The sequence below is a fragment of the Salvelinus sp. IW2-2015 genome, linkage group LG1 (assembly GCF_002910315.2).
Source record: "Salvelinus sp. IW2-2015 linkage group LG1, ASM291031v2, whole genome shotgun sequence".
Classification (NCBI taxonomy): domain Eukaryota; kingdom Metazoa; phylum Chordata; class Actinopteri; order Salmoniformes; family Salmonidae; genus Salvelinus; species Salvelinus sp. IW2-2015.
This window is the reverse complement of record NC_036838.1, coordinates 42,615,594-42,638,660: the sequence shown is the minus strand read 5'-3', so window position 1 is coordinate 42,638,660 and position 23,067 is coordinate 42,615,594. Positions and strand designations below refer to the sequence as shown.

The 23,067-nt window shown below is 39.7% G+C and overlaps 1 protein-coding gene across 16 annotated transcripts; it reads left to right on the top strand.

The window, feature by feature from the left end:
• The first annotated feature begins 3,235 nt into the window (after positions 1–3,235).
• Positions 3,236–21,161, top strand: LOC111967924 (complement decay-accelerating factor-like). Of its 16 annotated transcripts, XR_011480385.1 has the most exons (15): positions 3,270–3,467; positions 3,618–3,809; positions 3,917–4,019; positions 4,145–4,215; positions 5,590–5,775; positions 7,112–7,186; positions 7,327–7,377; positions 11,974–12,033; positions 12,261–12,314; positions 14,473–14,554; positions 14,749–15,899; positions 16,827–17,244; positions 19,555–19,630; positions 19,833–20,093; positions 20,189–21,161. XR_011480385.1 is itself a non-coding variant. In XM_023993411.2 (10 exons), the coding sequence occupies exons 1-10, from the start codon at positions 3,404–3,406 to the stop codon at positions 12,606–12,608; spliced, it is 882 nt and encodes a 293-aa protein (XP_023849179.1). In that variant the 5' UTR covers positions 3,270–3,403; the 3' UTR covers positions 12,609–13,731. The 16 variants fall into 16 exon arrangements, 1 of the variants encoding a protein (XP_023849179.1); XR_011480393.1 differs by lacking the exon at positions 19,555–19,630 and having other exon boundaries at positions 17,092–17,244; XR_011480389.1 differs by having other exon boundaries at positions 16,827–16,910; positions 17,092–20,093.
• Positions 21,162–23,067: the final 1,906 nt, after the last annotated feature.

Below are 23,067 nucleotides of genomic sequence, written 5' to 3'. Positions count from 1 at the left end.
CCGTCTGGCCCTGCGGCCTTGTGAATGTTGACCTGTTTAAAGGTCTTACTCACATCGGATGCGGAGAGCGTGATCACACAGTCTTCCGGAACAGCTGATGCTCTATTGCATGTTTCAGTGTTACTTGCCTCGAAGCGAGCATAGAAGTGATTTAGCTCGTCTGGTATTCTCGTGTCACTGGGCAGCTCACGGCTGTGCTTCCCTTTGTAGTCTATAATAGTCTGCAAGCCCAGCCACATCCGACGAGCGTCGGAGCCGGTGTAGTATGATTCAATCTTAGTCCTGTATTGACGCTTTGCCTGTTTGATGGTTCGTTGGAGGGCATAGTGGGATTTCTTATAAGCTTCCGGGTTAGAGTCCCGCTCCTTGAAAGCGGCAGCTCTACCCTTTAGCTCAGTGAGAATGTTACCTGTAATCCATGGTTTCTGGTTGGGGTATKTACATACAGTCACTGTAGGGACGGCGTCCTCGATGCACTTATTGATAAAGCTAGTGACTGATGTGGGGTACACCTGAATGCCATTGGAAGAATCCCGGAACATATTCCAGTCTGTACTAGCAAAACAGTTCTGTAGTTTAGCATCTGCTTCATCTGACCACTTTTTTATAGACCGAGTCACTGGTGCTTCCTGCTTAAATGTTTTGCTTGTAAGCAGGAATCATTTAGCCAAATGGAGGGCGATGGAGAGCTTTGTACGCGTCTCTGTCTGTGGAGTAAAGGTGGTCTAGAATTTTTTTCCCTCTGCTTGCACATTTAACATGCTGATAAAAATGAGGTAAAACTGATTTAAGTTTCCCTGCATTAAAGTCCCCGGCCACTAGGAGCGCCGCCTCTGGATGAGCGTTTTCCTGTTTGCTTATGGGGTTAGCTTATTGAGCACGGTTTTAGTGCCAGGATCGGTCTGTGGTGGTATGTAGACAGCTACGAAAAATACAGATGAAAACTCTCTAGGTAGATAGTGTGGTCTACAGCTTATTATGAGATACTCTACCTCAGGTGAGCAAAACCTCAAGACTTCCTTAGATATTGTGCACCAGCTGTTGTTTACCTATATGCATAGGCCCCCGCCCTGTGTCTTACCAGAGGCTGCTGTTCTATCCTGCCGATAGTGTATAACCCGCCAGCTGTATGCTCTTAATAACGTCGTTCAGCCACGACTCGGTGAAACATAAGATATTCGTTTTTAATGTCTCATTCGTAGGACATTCGGGCTTTCAGTTAATCATATTTAATTTCCAGCGATTAAAAGTTAGCTAGCAGGACGGAAGGCAAAGGTAGATTAGCCACTCGTCGCCTGATCCTCACAAGGCATCCTGATCTTTTTCTGCGAAATCTCAGTGTCCTTCTTCAGCGAATGGCGGGGATCTGAGCCTGGTCGGGTGTCTGTAGTATATCCCTCCCGGTGGACTCATTGAAGAAAAACTCTTCGTCCAATTTGAGGTGAGTAATCGCAATTCTGATGTCCCTCTTTTTGGTCATAAAAGACGGTAGCAGTAACATTATGTAYAAACCAAGTTATGAACAATGCAAAAAAATAGCATGGTTGGTTAAGCTGATAAGACAGCAGCAATCCCCTCCGGCGCCATGATACTTTTGGTTTTATTAATTTATTGCCACTGAGGCTCGCCAGTGTAACTGCTAAACTGCTTGCTAACTGTACACTGTACTGCATGATTGTAGCGGGTTTACTAACGCTTTAGTTCTAGTAGCTATGTTGACTAGACTTTAGCTAATATGGTGACAACGATGTAGGCTGTGTGTAGCGTTTAGCGGTTGTGATATGATGGTTTGGCTTGGAAAGTATTATTTTTTTTTGCCTGGTCACAGACAGCTGATGTGTTTTGCACTGAAGTCCACAAGCAAAGTGAAAAGGTGAGGAGGAGAGCGCATTGATGCGAGAAGAAATTATCTAATGATGAAAGGGATCATGCTGTTTGTATGTGGCTGTTATGAATGTTAACTGTTTTTGTTTGTGATCATGAGTGTATTCATTCCGCCGATTCTGTTGAAAAACGTTTCGTAAACAGAAGCAAACGGAATGAAACGGCGATAAACATGCCTGAATTTGTCCAATAGAAACTCTAGTTTGCAACTGTTGGACGAATGACTACACCCTAGATCAGCTACATGCAGGCAAGATTGTGCAAGGCGGTATTGAATGTGTCAATGTCTGTCACCTTGATTATTCAAATTTCTCTCAAGCTGTGCACCTACGTTGTATAGGCAAAATTCAAGTATCATGTAGTAGCCTAAATCTATCGATGTTACATTGAGCTGGGTGAATGGAATATGAAAGACAGTCATCCAATATAATGTAATAGAAATAAGAACATGCTAATAAATTTAAAAAATTATCCTGCCGCATGTTAAACGGCCACCACTGTTTAATACAGTATGATATGTTATGTTAGACTACTTTAGTATGATATGCTACATTAGGTTAGGCTTAAGGTTAGGGTTTGGAGTTAGGTTAAATATAGGGTTAGGGGAAGGGTTAGCTAACTCACTAAGTAGTTGCTAATTATAATATAATACGTTTTGCGCTGAGACCAGGTTGGATTGCATGCAAGGTGGCAGGTCTGTGGAGATCTTCACAATTGCTATAATAATCRGCACAATCTCAAACAGCACTGATCACTTGCACTACAGTATGTGCTATTAGATGAAGCACAGTCATAACACATTCAATTGTTGTATAAATACAACATATCTGACATTATATTCCCATTTGAACTTTGTTGTGCGTGATAACACATTTAGATGACAACTAAACCAAAAATCTGATCGTTTTCATTGGAATTTTGTTGTGCTTTTAGATGGCCGAAAGCATATAGTTATAACACATTGGGAATTTTAAATGGGTGAATAGGTTGGTTGAAATGTCATTGATCAACATGTCAATCAAATATTACCCACATTTCCACGTTGGGATGTATTATTAGGTTATTACTTTCAATTTATTATTATTATTATTATTATTAGACTTTATACCAAGGGCCAATGGGGTTAGAAATGGGTCTTGATGGTCTCAGATTGGGTTTCACTTCGTTTTTTCGGTCTCCAATAAATTATTCAGATACAAATTATTTTATATGGTGTTTGCGTAGTGAATTAGTCAAACTGGTCTAGACTTTGGCATTAATCTATAGAGGTGTGGCGTGTCCAAAGAATTGGAATGAGTAACAAAGATTAACTCGCCGACGTACGTCACTGGCTCGGGAGGGGCACGCTGCGCGTGGTGTTACGTCAAGCCCCGCACAGTTGCTATAAAGTGAAATGATCAACACACAGTTGAAGTCGTCGATGGTCTGGGACTGATCAGTAAGCTATAGAAACTCAACAAGGATAGAGAAATTGTTAGGTCGAGACACTGACTTGTCTTCACATAAATTCGACTTTAAAATGTTTTATTCAAATTCATGGACCAAGTGCTTGATATGCCTTATCTTTATAACAAGTGGAGATTGTGAGTGAGTTTCTAGCCATGGTAACCCTTTCCTAGATAAGGTTGATAGAAGTTTTACCTGAAAATGTTTTGCTTAGCGAGCTACATACGTTGCTAACGTAATTATATCTGTGTGTGGAGTTTACCTATTTTACTGTATCATATCCTCAGCTGAATGTCCCAAACCTCAAGTGGAGGGAAATCAAAATGTCTTTCTAACGAATGATGCGCTCCTAAAGAACGATTTTCCGGAGGGCTCGGAAGTCACGTTTCAATGTGCCAACGGCTACATGAAAGAGCAAGGATCTGAAAGCGTCACCTGCACGAGTGGAGAGTGGAGCACCCTGGAATTAATCTGCAAACGTAGGCGGCAAAATACTAGCCCCTCTTCTGTCAAGTGCGATTGTTGAGCGTTTACTGTTGGTTGATTGTTTTAATGCTTCCATTACCTCGCTGATTATTCATTTCAGATAAGGACTGCGGTGCACCCAAGGAGATGCCACATTTGACATATGAGTTTGATAAGGGAGGGACGCTTTTTGGTGCTTCAGCAAGAGCAATTTGTGATAAAGGGTGAGTATGCTTCAATATCTGATGTATCATCATAGTATGGGGGAATTATTTTGCACAAAGATTCAATGCCAGACCCCCCCCCCCCCTCTCTCTCTCTCACACACACATGCTCTCTCCACCTCTAGCTATCAAGTTCAGGGATCAAGTTACAGGCAGTGTTATGCCACAGGTTGGAGTGGAAGATCAAGATGTGAAGGTAAATCTTACATATTTGCCATTGACACACCTTGGACRTCTAAGGCATTGAACTTGTTTGAATGAAGAACACAAATTACTGCCGTTTCCGTTCGATTATTATTTTAGAGCCAAAAATAGTGACCGTTCAATTACCAAAACATTGACTGTAACTACCAATTGGGTAACAAGTACAATTTAATAATAATCCCAGACCTTAAAAGTGGTCTCCTGTTGTGGTTGAAGCACTGTTACGGACTTAGAAAATCCAAATTACACTGTACAAAAATATATAAAGTGTCCCACGTTTCATGAGCTGAAATAAAAGATTTCAGAAATGTTACATACACACACAAAGCGTATTTCTCTTAACTTTTGCCCACAAATTTGTTTACATCCCTGTTAGTGAGCATTTCTCCTTTGCAAAGATAATCCATCCACCAGACAGGTATGTCATATCAAGAAGCTGATTAAACTCCATGATCATTACACAGGTGCACCTTGTGACAATAAAATGCCACTCTAAAATGGCCAGTTTTGTCACAACACAATGCCACAGAAGTTTTGAGCGAGCGTGCAATTGGCATGCTGAATGTAGAATGTCCACCGGTGCTGTTGCCAGAGAATTAATTATTATTATAATTTTTTTWAATTTAAATGTGAAAAATATGGTATGGGCAGCCATAAGCTACGAACACAATTGCATTTATTGATTAGCAATTGGATGCACAAAAATACCGTGATGAGATCCTGAGCCCCATTGAGGCTTTTTTTTTTTTCTGTGACCAACAGATGCATATCTGTATTCATGTGAAATCCATCGATTAGGGCCTAATGAATTTATTTCAATTGACTGATTTCCTCATATGAACTGTAACTCAGTAAAATCTTAAATTGTTGCATTTTGTTCAGAATATTTTTTCTATTAAAGTGATTTTTGTGGAAAACCTGAAAAAACAGAGGGAAACAGAAACCTGGAAAAAACAGAATAGAATTTTGGGGGAAATTCAATGGAATCAGGCAGAAAATTAGGGCCCTGCAATTCACATGAATGTAGTGTTAATAAACTACAACTTCCTTTAGCCCAGCATCCCACATAGTTCTTGGGAGAATCTCAATTGCATGGTCCTCACGTCCTCTCCTTCTCAAAAATATTGGATGAGAGAAAAAAAAAGGGGTTTTGAGAAGGAGGAKATGGGACGCAAGGAGTATGCAATTGCGATTTGCCCCTCGACTTGATTTCTATTGTGAATGATTTGATTTCGGTCTAGAGAAACGGCGAATCTGGCTCACAAAAAAGACTTTGGTCAATTAGTAGTTTAATAGGCCAAAAATTATAATTTGGTTAGTCGCTCAGCACTAACAAATATAATGCACCCATGTATGTCTCCCTCAGTGGTAACTTGTGAAGAWCCTATTGATATAATGAATGGCATGATCTCAGAGAAGCCTGACAAACAGTTTCCAGAGTATGGGGATGTCATACAGTATTCCTGTGATGAAGGTTACACCCTCATTGGAAACAAATCCATTGAGTGCGATGAAGATGGTGAATACAACTCATTCCGTCCTGAATGCAAAGGTATGAATTCCATTTATGTTTGATAAATGATCTGCGAACACCTTACATCTAGACACTGCATGCATCCACTGGTTGAATCAATGTTGTTTCAATGTAATTTGTCACCCTATTGTGAGTGACATGGAAAACACATTTGGATTTGCAAAAAGTAATCAACCAGTACTGTTTGTTATTCCAACCAGTGTTGTAAACATTGTAATTTAGCTAAAACTTCAACTTAAATACAATGAATTACTTGACTAACAGGTTGTTACATCAATCAAATTTCAACATAATCATCAGAACAATGTTTGTTGAAATTTGCATAGAAAATTCCACGTAGAAATGTAATCTTTTCCTTCCTATAGAACCCTTTCTGTGTTTGCAAACATTGCTGCACGAGGGCGATGCATGGAAKTTGGTGGCAGAACATGCAGTTCTTCTAGAACGCCAGCAAAAAAAAGCCTCTTTACATGTTGCTTCCGAGTGCATTTCACACTACTTTTGGATTATAATTGGATTTTAAGGCTCGTATGAATGTCCTGCTTGTATGAATATAATGTTTGTCATTATCATTGCATATCAATTGCATTATACTTTTTTTTWAAACACTTCAACTTCAACTAGTAAAATGTCTCTTAGGCTGTAGCAAAAGCTAGCCAATGTCAATGAGCGTTACCATTCCAGCTAACTACTGCATCCAAAATAATTATTTTGCAAAGATCACAACCAAAAAATAATATTAGACTGTTCAAGCAAGAATCAAGACGTATTTGTAAGCGTATGAGAACCCTAACATTTTGTTTAGAAGTAATAMAAACCTAAATCTAGGCTATGTTGAATGGGCGCAGATGGCAATTGCTTTCTTACTGCCGCCAAGAGTCGCGAGCATCTGTGCATGACGTCAGTGTGTCGTGTACTGGAAAAGGGTCTATAGTCAAGATTGGGTGTTTGAAATTATTATTAATTTAATATTTGATTAGACATATTTTATTTGACCTTTCAATGTTGATAGTAAAATGGTATGTTTGAATCAAAGTCATTGATTCAATGTCATGCCATTAACTAAAGAGGTATATTGAAGTAAAATGTGAAGCCACAGTCCAACGATTGCTGCTTGAACAGTGACTCCTTTTGGTAAACGTGTTTTCAACATAGATTCCATGTCACAATAGGTTGACAAATGAATTTGAAACAACGTTGATTCAACTGCGTGCCCAGTGGGTTGCACCATCAGACTATGATAAGGAACATTGTCATTGATCTTTCTTCTTTAAATCCCTCTGTGTAACATGTAACAGTGGTGTATGCCTGAAGGTGCAATACAAAATAACCATTGTGCATTTCTATTTCATAGATGTCAATGACATTCCTTTGAAACCAACAACCATATCAGCATCAATAACATCGACTGTTCCACCCACAATACAAGGTAGAGCAAATCCAAGTAAATCTAGCCCAGTGTAATCAAGGGCTTGACGATTAGTTGAATCAACTACGTTAGATTTCTCTAGAGTCTAGACCATGGTAATAACATTCTGTCCCTATGCATKATTATATAATTATTTGCAGTTTCAGGGACGCATCATAGCATTGGTGAACATGACACCAACACAGCTACAAGTAAGCTAATTCAAGTGATTATTTTARTGTTAACATTGGTGTACATAGGGCTGTTATGGTGACCGTATTACTGGCSATCACGAGTCATGACGGCAGCCAAATTCCACTTGACCGTTTAGTCACAGTAATTAGGCTTCTCCAAGCTCTGATGCTGCTGATGGTCATTAGTAGCCTTCCAAACTTGCTAACTGCCTGGTACTCCGCACTCTATTGTCYCTCTAATCACTGACATCAATGCAAATGTAATCAAAAATCTAATTAAACACTTCATGAGAGCATGTTGCGTAACATTTCTATAAGCTATGCAATCGCGTGACAAAACCGAGTGATGGCCTCTTAAAAAGAGGATCCCATCAGCTACTATTTATTTCAACTTTCCTAATATTAAGCACATTGTGAAGAGAAGCAACAGAAGTATAGCCTACCTGGCTGGCACAGGAAAAGCGTCCTCTATTCCCTATATAAGTGCATCGATAACATGTATTGTTTTCCCCTGCCCCTGTTTTGAGACAGGTGTGTGATAATGGTCCATTATGAATCAAAACATATTATTTAGTATACAGTGCATTCGGAAAGTATTCAGACCYCTTCCCTTCCACATTTTGTTAGATTACAGCTTTATCCTCAATCTACAGACAATACCCCATAATGACAAAGCAAAAACTGTTTTTTATAAATAATAAACAGAAATACCTTATTTACCTAAGTATTCAGACCCTTATGAAATTTTCTACAACTTGGAGTCCACCTGTGGTAAATACAAKTGATTAGACATGATTTGGAAAGGCACACCTGTCTATATAAGGTCCCACAGTTGACAGTTTGTCAGAGCAAAAACCAAGCCATGAGGTCAAAGGAATTGTCCGTAGAGCGCCTAAACAGGATTGTCGAGGCACAGATCTGGGGAAGAGTACCAAAACATTTCTGCAGCATTGAARGTCCACAAGAACACAGTGGCCTCCATCATTCTTAAATGGAGGAAGTTTGGAACCACCAAGATTCTTCCTAGAGCTGGCCGYCCGGTTAAATTGAGCAATTGGGGGGAAAAGGGCCTTGGTCAGGGAGGTGACCAAGAACCTGATRGTCACTCTGACAGAGTTCCTCTGTGGAGATGGTTGTCCTTCTGGAAGGTTCTCCGATCTCTGCAGCTCTCCACCAATCAGGCCTGGTAGAGTGGCCAGACCGAAGCCAATACTCGGTGAAAGACACATGACAGCCCGCTTGGAGTTTTCCAAAAGGCACCTAAAGGACTGATCATGAGAAACAATATTCTCTGGTCTGATGAAACCAAGATTGAACTCTTTTGGCCTGAATGCCAAGTATCACGTTTGGAGACAGGTCAGGATCGAGGGAAAGATGAACTGCACAAATTAGAGATTCTTGATGAAAACCTGCTCCAGAGCGCTCAGGATCTCAGACTGGGGTGAAGGTTCACCTTCGAACAGCACAACAACCCTAAGCACACAGCCAAGACAACGCAGGAGTGGCTTCGGGACAAGTCTCTGAATGTTCTTGAGTGGCCCAGCCAGAGCCCGGACTTAAACCAGATTGAACATCTCTGGAGAGACCTGAAAATAGCTATGCAGCTATACTCCCAATCCAACCTGACAGAGCTTGAGAGTATCTGCAGAGAAGAATGGGAGAAATTCCCCAAATAAAGGTGTGCCAAGCTTGTAGCATCATACCAAAGACGACTAGAGGCTGTAATCCCTGCCAAAGTAAARGGTCTGAATTCTTATGAAAATTAGATTTTTATTTTTTATACATTTGCAAAACATTTTAACCTGTTTTTGCTTTGTCATTATGGGGTATTGTGTGTAGATTGAGAGGAAAAAACGATTTCCATTTTAGAATAGGGCTGTAACAAAATGTGGAAAATGTCAAGCGGTCTGAATACTTCCGCATGCACTGTATGTAAAGATGAGATTAAATCAAGAACAGTCTGATGGGTGACAATATTAGCCTATCACTTGTGAATGATGCCCAGCTTGTGTGCAGTAAGGCAAGAAACTGCGACTTTTAAAAATCATAGTCGCACACCTCATGTAGGCATATATGTTTTGTTAAGTGGCCAAATACCTTCTTAAAATTAAGCACATTAATCAGTTCTACAACAGGTGTAGAACCTAACAGGCATACACTATCGTTCAAAAGTTTGGGGTCACTTATAAATTTCCTTGTTTTTGAAAGAAAAGCTTCTTTTTTTTTGTCCATTTTAAAATAACATATTGATCAGAAATACAGTGTATATGTTGACTATTGTAGCTGGAAATGGCAGATTTTTTTATGTAATATCTACATAAGTGTACAGAGGCCCATTTATCAGCAACCATCAATCCTGTGTTCCAGTGGCACCTTGTGTTAGCTAATCCAAGTTTATCATTTTAAAAGGCTAATTGATCATTAGAAAACCGTTTTGCAAATATGGTAGCATAGCTGAAGACTGTTGTTCTGATTTGAAGAAGCAATAACACTGGCCTAATTTACACTAGTTGAGTATCTGGAGCATCAGCATTTGTGGGTTCGCTTACAGGCTCAAAATGGCCAGAAACAAAGACCTTTCTTYTGAAACTCGTCAGTCTATTCTTGTTCTGAGAAATGAAGGCTATTCCATGCGAGAAATTGCCAAGAAACTGAAGATCTCGTACAACGCTGTGTACGACTCCCATCACAGAACAGAGCAAACTGTCTCTAACCAAAAGAGCAGTGGGAGGCCCCGGTGCACACCTGAGCAAGAGGACAAGTACATAGTGTCTAGTTTGAGAAATAGACGCCTCACAAGTGTTCAACTGGTAGCTTCATTAAATAGTACGCACAAAACACCAGTCTCAACAGTGAAGAGGCGATTCCGGGATGCTGGCCTTGTAGGCAGAGTTGCAAAGAAAAAGCCAGTTTTGGCAAGTCGGTTAGGACATCTACTTTGGAGTCAACAGAAGTCAACATAGCATTGTAAATATTCACTTACCTTTGATCTTCATCAGGAATCCCAGTTCCACAATAAATGTTTGATATGTTCGATAAAGTCCATTTATGTCCAAATACCTAATTTTTGTTCGCGTTTAGTACACAATCCAAATTCACGAGGCGCGGGCAAGTCCAGACAAAGTCATATTACAGTTCGTAGAAACATGTCAAACGACGTATAGAATCAATCTTTAGGATGTTTTTATCATAAATCTTCAATAATGTTCCAACCGGAGAATTCCTTTGTCTGTAGAAATGCAATGGAACGCAAGCTAACTCTCACGTGAGCGCACGTGATCAGCTCATGCCACTTTGGCAGACCTCTGACTCATTCAGCTCTCATTCCCCCATCCTTCACAGTAGAAGCATCAAACAAGGTTCTAAAGACTGACATCTAGTGGAATATATGATCCCGTAGACACTGTATATTCGATAGGCAATAACTTGAAAAACTACAAACCTCAGATTTCCCACTTCCTGGTTGGATTTTTTTCTCAGGTTTTTACCTGCCATATGCGTTCTGTTATACTCAGACATCATTCAACCAGTTTTGAACTTCAGTGTTTTCTCTCCATCTACTAATTATATGCATATTCTAGCTTTTATGGCTGAGTAGCAGGCATTTTAATTTGGGCACGCTTTTCATCCAAAATTCCGAATGCTGCCCCCTACCCTAGTGAAGTTAAGGACAACAAAGTCAAGGTATTGGAATGGCCATCACAAAGCCGTGACCTCAATCCCATAGAAAGTCTGGGCAGAACTGAAAAAGTGTGTGCGAGCAAGGAGGCCTACAAACCTGACTCAGTTACACCAGCTCTGTCAGGAGGAATGGGCCAAAATTCAACCAACTTATTGTGGGAAGCTTGTGGAAGGCTATCCGACACGTTTGACCCAGGTTAAACAATTTTAAAGGCAATGCTACCAAATACTAATTGAGTGTATGTAAACTTCTGACCCACTGGGAATATGATGAAAGAAATAAAAGCTGAAATAAATAATTCTCTCTGCTATTATTCTGACATTTCACATTCTTAAAATAAAGCGGTGATCCTAACTGACCTAAAACAGGGAATTTTTATGAGGATTAAATGTCAGGAATTGTGAATGTGAGTTTAAATGTATTTGGCTAAGGTGTATGTAAACTGCCGACTTCAACTGTAGGAGGACTTCTTTTTTAACCACTCAACACAGAATAGTTGCAAATCCCTCAAATCATTGAGAAAATATTGTTTCTATTCAGCTATGTTCAATTGTATTCTTCATACTATAAAATAATGCCACGGAATATAAAGCAAATCTTGTCTGCTAAATTAACTATGGTAGTCTCTCYCACAGTCATATGGCATAGCCAGATCAGTGCTTAACATAAGGAAAAGTCAGTATGCTATTCTGTTCTTCTGAATCTACTACATTTTCTTCATATCATGTTTCTGTAGACCTGTCTAAAATAAATAATGGATTGATTGTGATGGTGTAGGCTATATTACATGGATTTATTAGACTTTTTAAAATGTAGATGTTCCAGAGGTCTGCATCAGTGGCCATAGCACTAGGTGTACACATATAAACAAAAATGACAGCACTGCATGAAGGTGCAATACAAAATAACCATTGTGCATTTCTATTTCATAGATGTCAATGACATTCCTTTGAAACCAATAACAACATCGACTGTTCCACCAACAATACAAGGTAGAGTAAATCTAGCCCAATATAATCAAGGGCTTGATGATCAAATGAATCAACTTTGTTAGAGTTCTCTAGAGTCTAGACCATGGTAATAACTTTCACTCCCTATCCATGATTTATATAGTAATKTTGTATTTGCAGTTTCAGGGAGGCATCATGGTATTGGTGAACATGACATCAACGCAACTACAAGTAAGATATTTCAAGTGATTATTATTTTGTCGTTATAGATTTTTCCAGCTCACATGCAGCAGTCGTGGGAAGTGTGATCGGCTTCGTCATAGGTAAGAAATAAATCATTTGAAACAATCACAATTGAGAGGGAGATATGTGTCTGGTAAAATTTGTCCAATAGGCTTTTGAGTTTAACATGCTGACCACACCGCCCAGGTTGCATGTGCRAGCGTTGATAAATACATTTAGACATTGGATGAAATTATAGAGGTTATTCAAACTGCTTGCATGTGTGAACGAGCATCTGTGTAGCCAGGCACTAAAATAGAACTTGGTTCTTGCAAGTCCCGCCACTCCCATTTCCTCATTGGTTTTTAGGAGCATATACGCACGGGGGCGACTGAAAGATGAATGAGGTCCAGACTCCAGTCGGTTGTGGTAATGCACCTTTAAAGTTGGTTGCCAACCACCATATAAAATACACAGAAGAAGACTGTACAAGGACATATTACTAGTATTAGGTTCTAATTTTCAGAGTAAATAACTCACGGACACTAGAGAAGCTTAACCAAGTTTAATTCTTCCCAAAGGGTCGATACAGCTGGATTCAGACAAACATGTTTCTACCACCAAATTGTGTATATATATACTCCACTTTAGGCACTCCTCCTCCTCTCCGATCCTTACATCTTATGGTTCGACAGGAAGAGTGTAATAAACCATAATTTCTCACTTCAGGGGATTTGACCTCAACAGCTCCTTCGCCTAATCCACAGATGTCCATCCGCTTTCCCTATAGCAATCATGTGACTTCCTCCCGTCCACCCAACACATTCCAAAGCCATCTGTTTCCTACAGATAACCATTAACTTCTGATGTAAAACCAGTCCCTTTCACTCCTTTATATAATATGCTTCTGCGTRTAACAATGTTCCAAGTTTCACCCAGAATCTAACACTAGAAACTAACAAGGTTTCCCCTTTTTCAACTGTGGATTAATTGTCAGAGTAGAGAACACACAATGTGACTCAAAATTCTAGAAAGATCCAGCAAAAAAAAAAGGATCTTGTACATTTCAGGTAAAATAACAACCCAATGTTTATCCCAGTTCGTCCGCATGTTAGCTAGCAACAGCAAGTTAGCTAGCTAATGTCCATGAATGTTTCATGTGTTTCAACCTGTCCCAAAATTAATATAGTTCAGATTTTGTTTTAATATTTCAACCTGGCGTTCTGATCGCGTCTAGTGTGGATGGACAAAATCAACATGCGGACGCACTCACGTGCCCTATAGAACACATCCTTACATGCTGACTAACTAAACTGGATTCTTTGTTGTATACTGTACTGGGGAAAACATTCCCTTCTGTGACTCATCAAGAATTTCCTTCACATTACTTGATCTGTTACACTAGTAGGCCTAGTCAAACTGCTGACTTTCCAATGTTACCATGTTTATCAGATATGTATTACACTTTCTCTTGACCATTTGACGATCATACAGGGGACTTATGATTGATTCCTTATCTTTTGCAGTTACACTTATTGTGCTGTTCGTATTATATCGTTTTCAGAAGATGAAAGGGTGAGAACCTACATTTGATCATTTCTCTTACTAGAAAATAGTGCACAATTTCACCAACTGAATCACAGCTATTATTTYCCCCCTAACTATATATGCATTCACTACAACTTCTGCTAATGTACTTTACACTGTTCATTACACAAATGAATTATTTGGATAAACTAGCCATACGGCTGGCCAATTAATTGAACTAAACAATGCTGTTTACGGAATTACATAACCCATGAACTAACATTCAGTCTGGCGTTTCATATTCATGTATTCCCTACGATACCTGTGATTTGCATGATCAAWCTTTTTGCTAGATACTTCAACTTGCTACTGTACATGCCATAGTTGCCTTTGCCTGTTTTTGGCCATTCCGCTAAAGCTTTGTCTTTCCTGCTGGGTGTTGAAAAATCAAGGCAGTTGGGAAATCCTTTCCTAAGGCACTCTCGGACAGAGATATTGGTATTGAAAAAGAGAATATAGTATGGTGTTCAAAAGGGAGGTGGCTAGGAAGCTAGACCTACCATACACCGTGCTAAACTGACCAGCTGACTACCACACTGGAACACAGCTACCAAACTAAGCACTAAAATACYGAGATTGGCATGCATAATCTACTGTATTTCCTTACTGCACTATTATTTATATGTAAACATGATAATCCTGACAATTTCATTATTTGAAAATGTTGCATAGCTCCTACCAGACAGGAGAAGACTCAAGAAGAAAAGAGGAGTTATTACAATTTCAAAATGACTAAGTTGAATGCCTACCCAAGGTATCTACAATTCATACATGATTCTCTTAATTAAACCCATTATGAAACAAATGTCCTATCTTTTAACCAAAGTCTTACTCATATGACTATACAGTTTGTGGTTGTCTTTGAACTTGAGTAATCTAAATAGTGAAACTATTGTTAACTGCTCCATTGAGTCAGTGCTTTGTCTAAAATATCTAATTTCTTTTCAGGGCTAGGACTGCTCCTGTCTGCGTCCTTGAAAAGAAGTGCCCAGTAATTGTCTCAGACCATTCCCTGGTTGAACAAAGCCACTTAATTTACAGTGCCTTTACGTATGTGACATTACTGAAAGAAAGTTATAATTGTACTTTTGTTATGAAGATGTAAATATTTTTTGAAAGTCAATGTAAATGTTTTAACCCAATGTTTGAAGACTAATATTTAAATATTTTATGTAAAAAAACTGGAATATGTGTAATAAAAAGCTTTTTGCCTTGTCAAATACCATATTTGTCTACAAGTTGCTAGTCAGCTGTGTTGAGTGGGCAGAAGGCCCTGTAATAAGATTAATGCACTAAACAAAATGTATGATTGAGGAAATCCCCAGGCTGATCATCTCTGACCATTCCTAAATGTGTGCGGAATGATTGCGGCTCAAAGGAAAATAATCTGGGTCTGGTAAAGCGGACATTCCTGTTAAATCTACTGTATTTATTTTCAAGTAGGCTCAATGTGGGTCAGGGAAACCAGCTCATGTTMATTTCCTCGCCCCAAATGTGTGATTTAAAGGAAAGGTTCGCCCATTTTGAATGTTATATTTTTTTTGGTGCATCTGAGTGATGTTCTATCGATTCCCTGGGTCTTTTCACGTGTATCCGAGTTAATGGCGTTCAAGCAGGCAGACGTGGCCGGTATTACGTAGCACCGTGATAAAGTCCCTCTCACTACACTGAAGTTAATAGGAATACAACTTTTAGATCGCAAATGTCTATCATACATGTCCGATTGTAATACTKGCCGACGTCATAACTCGGGAGGATGTCTTTCGAATGAGCCATTGATCATATTTTTGCGATATTTCTACATTGAGATGTGTAATTTGACGAATGGTCTAGCATATTGTTCCTATTTGCCTCTAGTCCATGGTGCTGTTGCCAAAGATCTTATAGAAATTCGTGCTAATGTCGTTTTGTCTAGCTAGTGCCCAATAGACTCCCATTCACATCAAGGAGAGCGCGTCTTGTCGCAGAATTGCCCAGAATGCACCGCGCGGCCCCTTGGTGTAGCTTGGTCRGCGTTTCCTATCTCCTCAAAAGTACATCTGCCGTTGCGAATGTTATACTCCATTCTGTGAGGCACATCGATCTGCAGGTTGAACATGGTGAGATCGTAGACTCTTAAATTGATAGTGTAGTTTGTTTAGGCGATTTTACAGTTAACTAGCTACGTTACATGCTGATATTGTCTGGTATTATTGTGTGTAGCTACGTTTGCAGGCTAGCCCATAGAGCGTTGCATTGTGTTTTTTTTTGTCGATTTTCTATGTTGCTCCCAACTATATTATAACGCCAAAATTAAAACAAATCACAAAAAAATATTGTTCTCATATTAGTGTTTAACACAGTGAATTAGTGGTTTGGGGTRGATTTTTAAAATATTTTAATTCCTTTTTAAAATCTCTCAAGTCATTCTATGATAAACTGCTTTTTCTCCTTTTGAGACATTTGTGTAAATATTAAAGTAGTATKTACATTTTCTAATGATGGGGTTTGTTTTCTCAAGATAAACACATTACGAAAGTTTTGGTTGCAGGGACTTGTTAAAATAATACTTTTTACGTCTGTGCTGTKTAGAAGGCTCTTTCTGTTGCTCAAAAGCAGAAAGCTGCACAGTAATACTGTGGCCACAACAATAGCCATGAGAGATGAGATCAACCATGCCAGACTGCTGCCTTTGATTTATTAAACACCATTTTCACATAGGCTTGCAGAAATGACAAACATGTTGCCGTTATAAACCATTGCAATGAAGGAATGCATRATAGGTCAATTGATATGTCTGTTATGACAGGTGTAAAGAAAGACTAAAGCATGTTAAACCAGTCTAACAAAATAACCAAATCACTGGCAAATGGAGAAACTCAATAGATACGTTCACRACCATGCTTACTGGGAAGAACCAAGCCATTATATAAACCTGACTTTGAAYACATGGCCAGAAAAGCCCCTCGTTGCACTGTGCTTACACTCCTCCATTKTGTGTCTGTCTACGGTCTTAGAGCCTTGAACTGTGGCTCTTGTGATTGCAGGTCCCTGCATGAGGCTTCTGGTATCTGATRCAATGGAGACATTGAGGCAAAACGTCAATAAGTAACGCTTCACAACAGGGGRCTGTACTGTAAATTCCTAAATGATGCAAATATTTTTTTCTGTTCTGGTTACATATGTATTTCATGGATCATCAAAATAAACAAATGTACACATGTAGGCTACAGTATGTTATTGTACAAAAAAAACTTGCATTACCCTCAGTCGCTCGTCTAGATGCCCCTTCTCGTCCTTATGTTTTCACAGCCGGAGTCACAGCATTCACACACCTCAGCTCCATGCACAGACAGCCATCTATGGAAACGGAGGCCACAGGACCCTGCTCTGATGGTCTGACTGCTCACTCATGTCACATTTTACAACAATTATGGGTATTGAAGTGGTAAAACACATGTGAATGTAAGTACAAAACTTGGCAGGAAATTATGCTAAAAGTACCTTCATACTGTACCTTCCCCCTCACCTGGATGTAGACTGGTTATATGTGTAGGCTTTGTTGACAGCAGTTATAGGGCTAAATGCAAAAGCTGCTCTCAAGGTACAGTTAATATAAACCTGCAACACAACAATAAGGCAACAAGTAATGGCCATGGGTCTTTACCGATAGGCCACCACAGATACAGTATATGATGTGAGGCGTGTGTGACTTTTTTCATAACTTATTTTATCATCTCACTTTTGATATGTCCATGTTTTGAAAGCGGGAGGCATCCAGAAGAATTGGTGGCTTGGCCAGTTACAGACGCCTTGATATAAATAGCGTCATCAAGAGTGTAGAGATTTGTCTCCCGCTCTGTAGTCCAGTCATCTATACTGAATAAAAATACAAACGCAACATGTAAAGTGTTGGTCCCATGTTTCATGAGCTGAAATGAAAGATCCCAGAAATGTTCCATATGCACAAAAAGCTTATTTCTCTCAAAATTTACAGAAATGTGTTTACATCCCTGTTAGTGAGCATTTCTCCTTTGCCAAGATAATCAATCCACCTGGCAGGTGTGGCATTTTAAGAAGCTGATTAAACAACATGATCATTTCAAAAGGTGTAYCCAATGCTGGGGACAATAAAAGGCCACTCTAAAATGTGCCACAGGTGTCTCAAGTTTTGACGGAGCGTGCAATTAGCATGCTGACTGCAGGAATATCCACCAGAGCTGTTGCCAGAGAATTTCATGTTATTTTCTCTACCATAAGCTGCCTCCAATGTCGTTTTAGAGAATTTGGCAGTACGTCCAACCGGCCTCACAACCGCAGTTCACRTGTAACCACGCCAGCCCATGRCCTACATATCCGGCTTCTTCACCTGCGGTTTAGTCTGAGACCAGCCACTCGGACAGTTGATGAAACTGAGGAGTTTTTCTGTTTGTATTAAAGCCCTTCTAGGGGAGGAAACTTATTCTGATTGGCTGGGCCTGGCTCCCCAGTGGGTCGGCCTATGCCCCCCCAGGCCCACCCATGGCTGTGCCCCTGCCCAGTCATGTGAAATCCATAGATTAGGGCCTAATGAATTCCATTTCAATTGACTGATTTCCTTATATGAACTGTAASTTAGTATAATTGTTGAAATTGTTGTATGTTGMATTTATATTTTTGTTCGGTATATAAGACAAGGCTTACCGTTGGCAACCTACAAGTGTTGATAGTGCCTTCTCCAGTATTATTAAATGTGCTGACAGACCTGCGAGTAAGCAGAGCAAGAAGGACAGACTTCCTTGTCTCCAGCATGAGTACCCAAGGGGTGTCCAGGCTGGCTGCAACCCCTTGCTAGACACTCACCCTCCTAGTAGAAAAACACAGTTAAGAGGTGGGGAAATGAATGTAAATATTTATATTTTCACTACCTGTTAAATTTAGTTTCTCTTGATGGCCATTTTTTTATTWGATGGCCTTCATCCTTGATTGATTAATTTAAGCACTGTCTTAGCCATCTCTTCACAATCATCTTTTTAAGAGTACTCTAACAAACTTAATCAGTATTTTTAGATACCAACAGCTGTGCCTATGAAGGCACATTTTGCTATCTCTTTACTGGATACATTATTTTGTTACATACAGTACAGCTGGGGTCTAACACTGTGTGCACAGATGTACAAGAACACAGCCCTATATGCAAGATCGCACCAGCGTACAGAGTCAAATTATCTGTGTTATAAAAACATTGCATTTCAAATCTGGGGTATAGGCACTTCACAGGCAGCTGGGGTTGGGTTGGTACAAACAATAACCTCAAAACTGATGGAGCGGTAGAACAGTGTTTTGAAGTAGATAAGAACCCCCTTTGTCATCTGGATGGAGGGAGGACAACATGTAGGCTAATGCATAGCAGTTGAAAGGTTAATACACATAATAAATATTTGGATTTAACAAATGAATCAAATTATATTCTTGCCAATTTAGATTAATCAATGTCTGTCAATTAGACAGACTGATTAGACATTTTTTATTACCATACTTAGTGTATGATGGTGATGGGCTGTGTTGCCTGTCTTCACAGTGAAAGGCTGCCACCTTGTGGTATTAGTACGGGTTAGTGATAAATCTGAAAACTGCACTGCTCTGCATACCGAGTGATGTTTCCAAAGGGTAAGTAAAATAGATCCACTCGGGAGACAAGCAACCCGATCCCACCCTTGCGAAAAAAAGATTGCAGTCAGAGTGCAGTATAACTGCAGTATGCTACATCCAACATAACCTMTTTTTTTACTGCAGTCATTTTGCAGTGTAACAGATAGAGGAACAGAAGAAGCGAGAGGTAACACGACCCAAAATCGGTCTCCTCCAGCAGGTGGGTGTTTTTTCTGCCCACCAAGCAAGGAGTTTTTGTATGGAGGTCAATGAGTGTAAAGTTAGGTCAACAAAATATTGGATGGCTTATTTGCCACAGCAGATGATTACATGACCCATCAAGTTAGCCAGGTGTGTCTGACGGTGATTACGGCTATTGTATAATAATGCTCAAATATTTGTATCTGGAATTTGTCTTTCAGCATCAGTAGAACACACCCGGCTCTCCTCCACCAGTCATACATGGAGAATGGTCTAATGCCTCCAATCGAAAAGAGAGCTGGCCTAAGCAAGCATGAGGACTTGCAGCGAGTTGTGAACTTAATCAACAACTACACAGGATAATGCAATAATATTACCAGGACACCACCCAGGACACAAACACTTCGGTGGAAAGCTGCTGCCATCCCATGTGACAATAGCAGTGATGTGGCATCTCTACAAGGAATCGATGACAACACTTGGTATGTAAAGCATAAACACGTTTTGATTATTTCATTGTCCTCCAACATGATTGGTACTACTTTTATTGACCTCACATTATTTCTGTATTTTCCAGAGGCTCCACCACAGTCTGGACCTTCACTTCCTGATCACAGGCCACATCAAGTTTGTCTCCGACTGGTGCTCCGGCCTCATCAAGCAGCGCTTCAGAAAGACCAGAGTGAACACTTTGTCTGAGATTGCTGGTGTTGTGAAACAGCACTGTGACAGGGGTCATCATATGCCCTGCACCAAAGTTAAGGGCAGGACAGAAACAGGCTCTCCGAATATAGATTCCCTTGTTCCATGTGTGGTTCGGATGGATCTGCCATCAGCACTATCTGCAGTGCATCTATTCATATGACTCTCTCCTAACATAYGTTGCTGCTACTATTTATTTTTTTATCCTGTTGCTCAGCCACTTTACCCCTGATTGTATGCATATAACTACCTCATCTATCCCTGATATCGTCATTGATATTGTTCTTGTACATACTGTATATTATTTTCTATATATTGACACTATATATATCTGATGTTGCTACTATGCAAGTAACCATTTGGCTGTATCGTTTACACCTCCTGTAGAGACCCATCCACTTAGCAAGATGTGGCTGGGGGTTATAGCATTTCTTTCACATGACACATCAAGTTAGACAAGTGTGTCTGGGTAAGCGTCATCTAATATTTTTATCTGGACCCTTTGTTTACCTGGAATTTTCCTTATTGTAGGCTACTACTCTTACCACTTTTAGTCTAAATCTTTACTACACTACTCACTGTTTAGCACAAAACCTCACACGTAAGTGCTTAAAAAGATGGGTGGGGCTGGCTTAAGAGGGTGTGAACAATGCTGAATGGATGTAGACAAAGGAGAGCTCTCCAGTAGGTACCAAAACATTCAAAGGCTATTTTCTCAAACGTGAGGTWACAAGTTCATCAACTTTCAAAKCAGAATTACTTTCCCATTGTTCCTCAAAATACAGTGTATGATGTATAATGTTGTAGCTCTGTGTMTCTGCTTTAATCCAATGAAATGTAAAAAACAATTGCACATTTTCTTTAACATAAGACCAAATCAAGGCGATCGGTCACATTTGGTACATAGCGAACATAAATACAACTGTTTATTATGGACATTAATGAGGATTAAGTTGGCATGCGCTATGCAGTGTATGGGAATTGACGCTCTTTACTCTCGCACGCATATTTTGACCCTGTTGACGTCTCTGTGTGGTTTCGGCTTTACATGCTGACCACACTGCTAACGTCGCGTGTGCGAGCGTTGCAAAATACATTTACACATACTGTACATGTTATTCATTCATTGCACCCCCACTGCTCGCGAGCGTCTGCATGGCCAGGCGCTAAAATAGAAATTGGTTCTATTTGTGACGCTCAATGCGCTGCAAGTCCGGCCTCTCCTATCTCCTCATTGGTTTTTAGGAGCAAATAGCTACATGGGTGATTGAARGATGAATTTAGGTCCACAATCTGGTCAGTTGTAGTAATGCTGTAAAGTTGGTTGCCAACCGCCATATAAAGTTCAAAGAAGAAAAAGAAGCCTGAAGGAAGGAGAGATGATGAAAAACGAATTYGGTTTACCGTTTTATCTGTGGATTAAAACCTCTACAGGATCTGTGTCCCCCCTGCGTGATGGTTGAGCTAACGTGCGCTAATGTGATTAGCATGACGTTGTAAGTAGCAAGACAATTTCCCAGGACATAGACATACCTGATATGGGCAGAAAGCAAAAAGGTATTGTTAATCTAACTGCACTGTCCAATTTACAGTAGCTATTACAGTGAAAGAATACCATGCTATTGTTTGAGGAGAGTGCACAGTTATGAATTYGAAAATGTATCAAGAAACCAATTAGGCACATTTGGGCAGACTTGAAACAACATTTTGAACAGTAATGCAATGGATCATTGGATCAGTCTAAAACGTTGCACATACACTGCTGCCATCTAGTGGCCAAAATCTAAATTGCGCCTAGAGTCCTAAGTCACTTAAGCTTAAAACAATGTAAGACACTTGTATTTCATGAATGTTTAATATTACGATTTTTGTATTTTGAATTTCGCGCTCTGCAATTTCACCGGATGTTGTCGAGGTGGGGCACTAGCGTCCCATCTAGCCCCCCAAAATTGCCTTTTTTTCTTTGTATTATCTTTTGCCAGATATAATGTGTTACATTCTCCTACTTTAATTTAACATTTCCACAAACTTCAAATTGTTTCCTTTCAAAYGGTATCAAGAATATGCATATCCTTCCTTCAGGTCCTGAGCTACAGGCAGTTAGATTTGGGTATGTCATTTTAGGCGAAAATTGAAAAAAAGGGTWYRATCCTTAAGAGGTGTTTAATTGTCGGAGTAGAGGACCTTGAGCATTTCAGGTAAAATAACAACCCAATGTTTATGTACCAGGACAAATTAGCTAGCTATGCTGCCCTGTTTCCAATCGTCCACATGGTTGGGAGAACCTATTCAAGTAAGTAAATACATTTTGAAAATGTAAAAAACACGATGCATTAGTAGCTAACTAGCTACAGTGCAGGCTAACTCAAATGTGCTGCTAACATACAGTGGCAAGAATTTGATTGATCTTCATCTAGGTCACAACAATAGACAAACACAGCCTGCTTAAACTAATAACACACAAACAATATGTTTTCATGTCTTTATTGAACATACCATGTAAACATTCACAGTGCAGGKTGGAAAAAGTGAAAAGGTATGTGAACCCTTGGATTTAATAACTAGTTGACCCTCCTTTTGCAGCAATAACCTTTACCAAATRTTTTCTGTAGTTGCGGATCAGACCTGCACAACGGTCAGGAGGAATTTTGGACCATTCCTCTTTATAAAACTGTTTCAGTTCAGCAATATTCTTGGGATGTCTGGTGTTAACTGCTCTCTTGAGGTCATGCCACAGCATCTCAATCGGGTTGA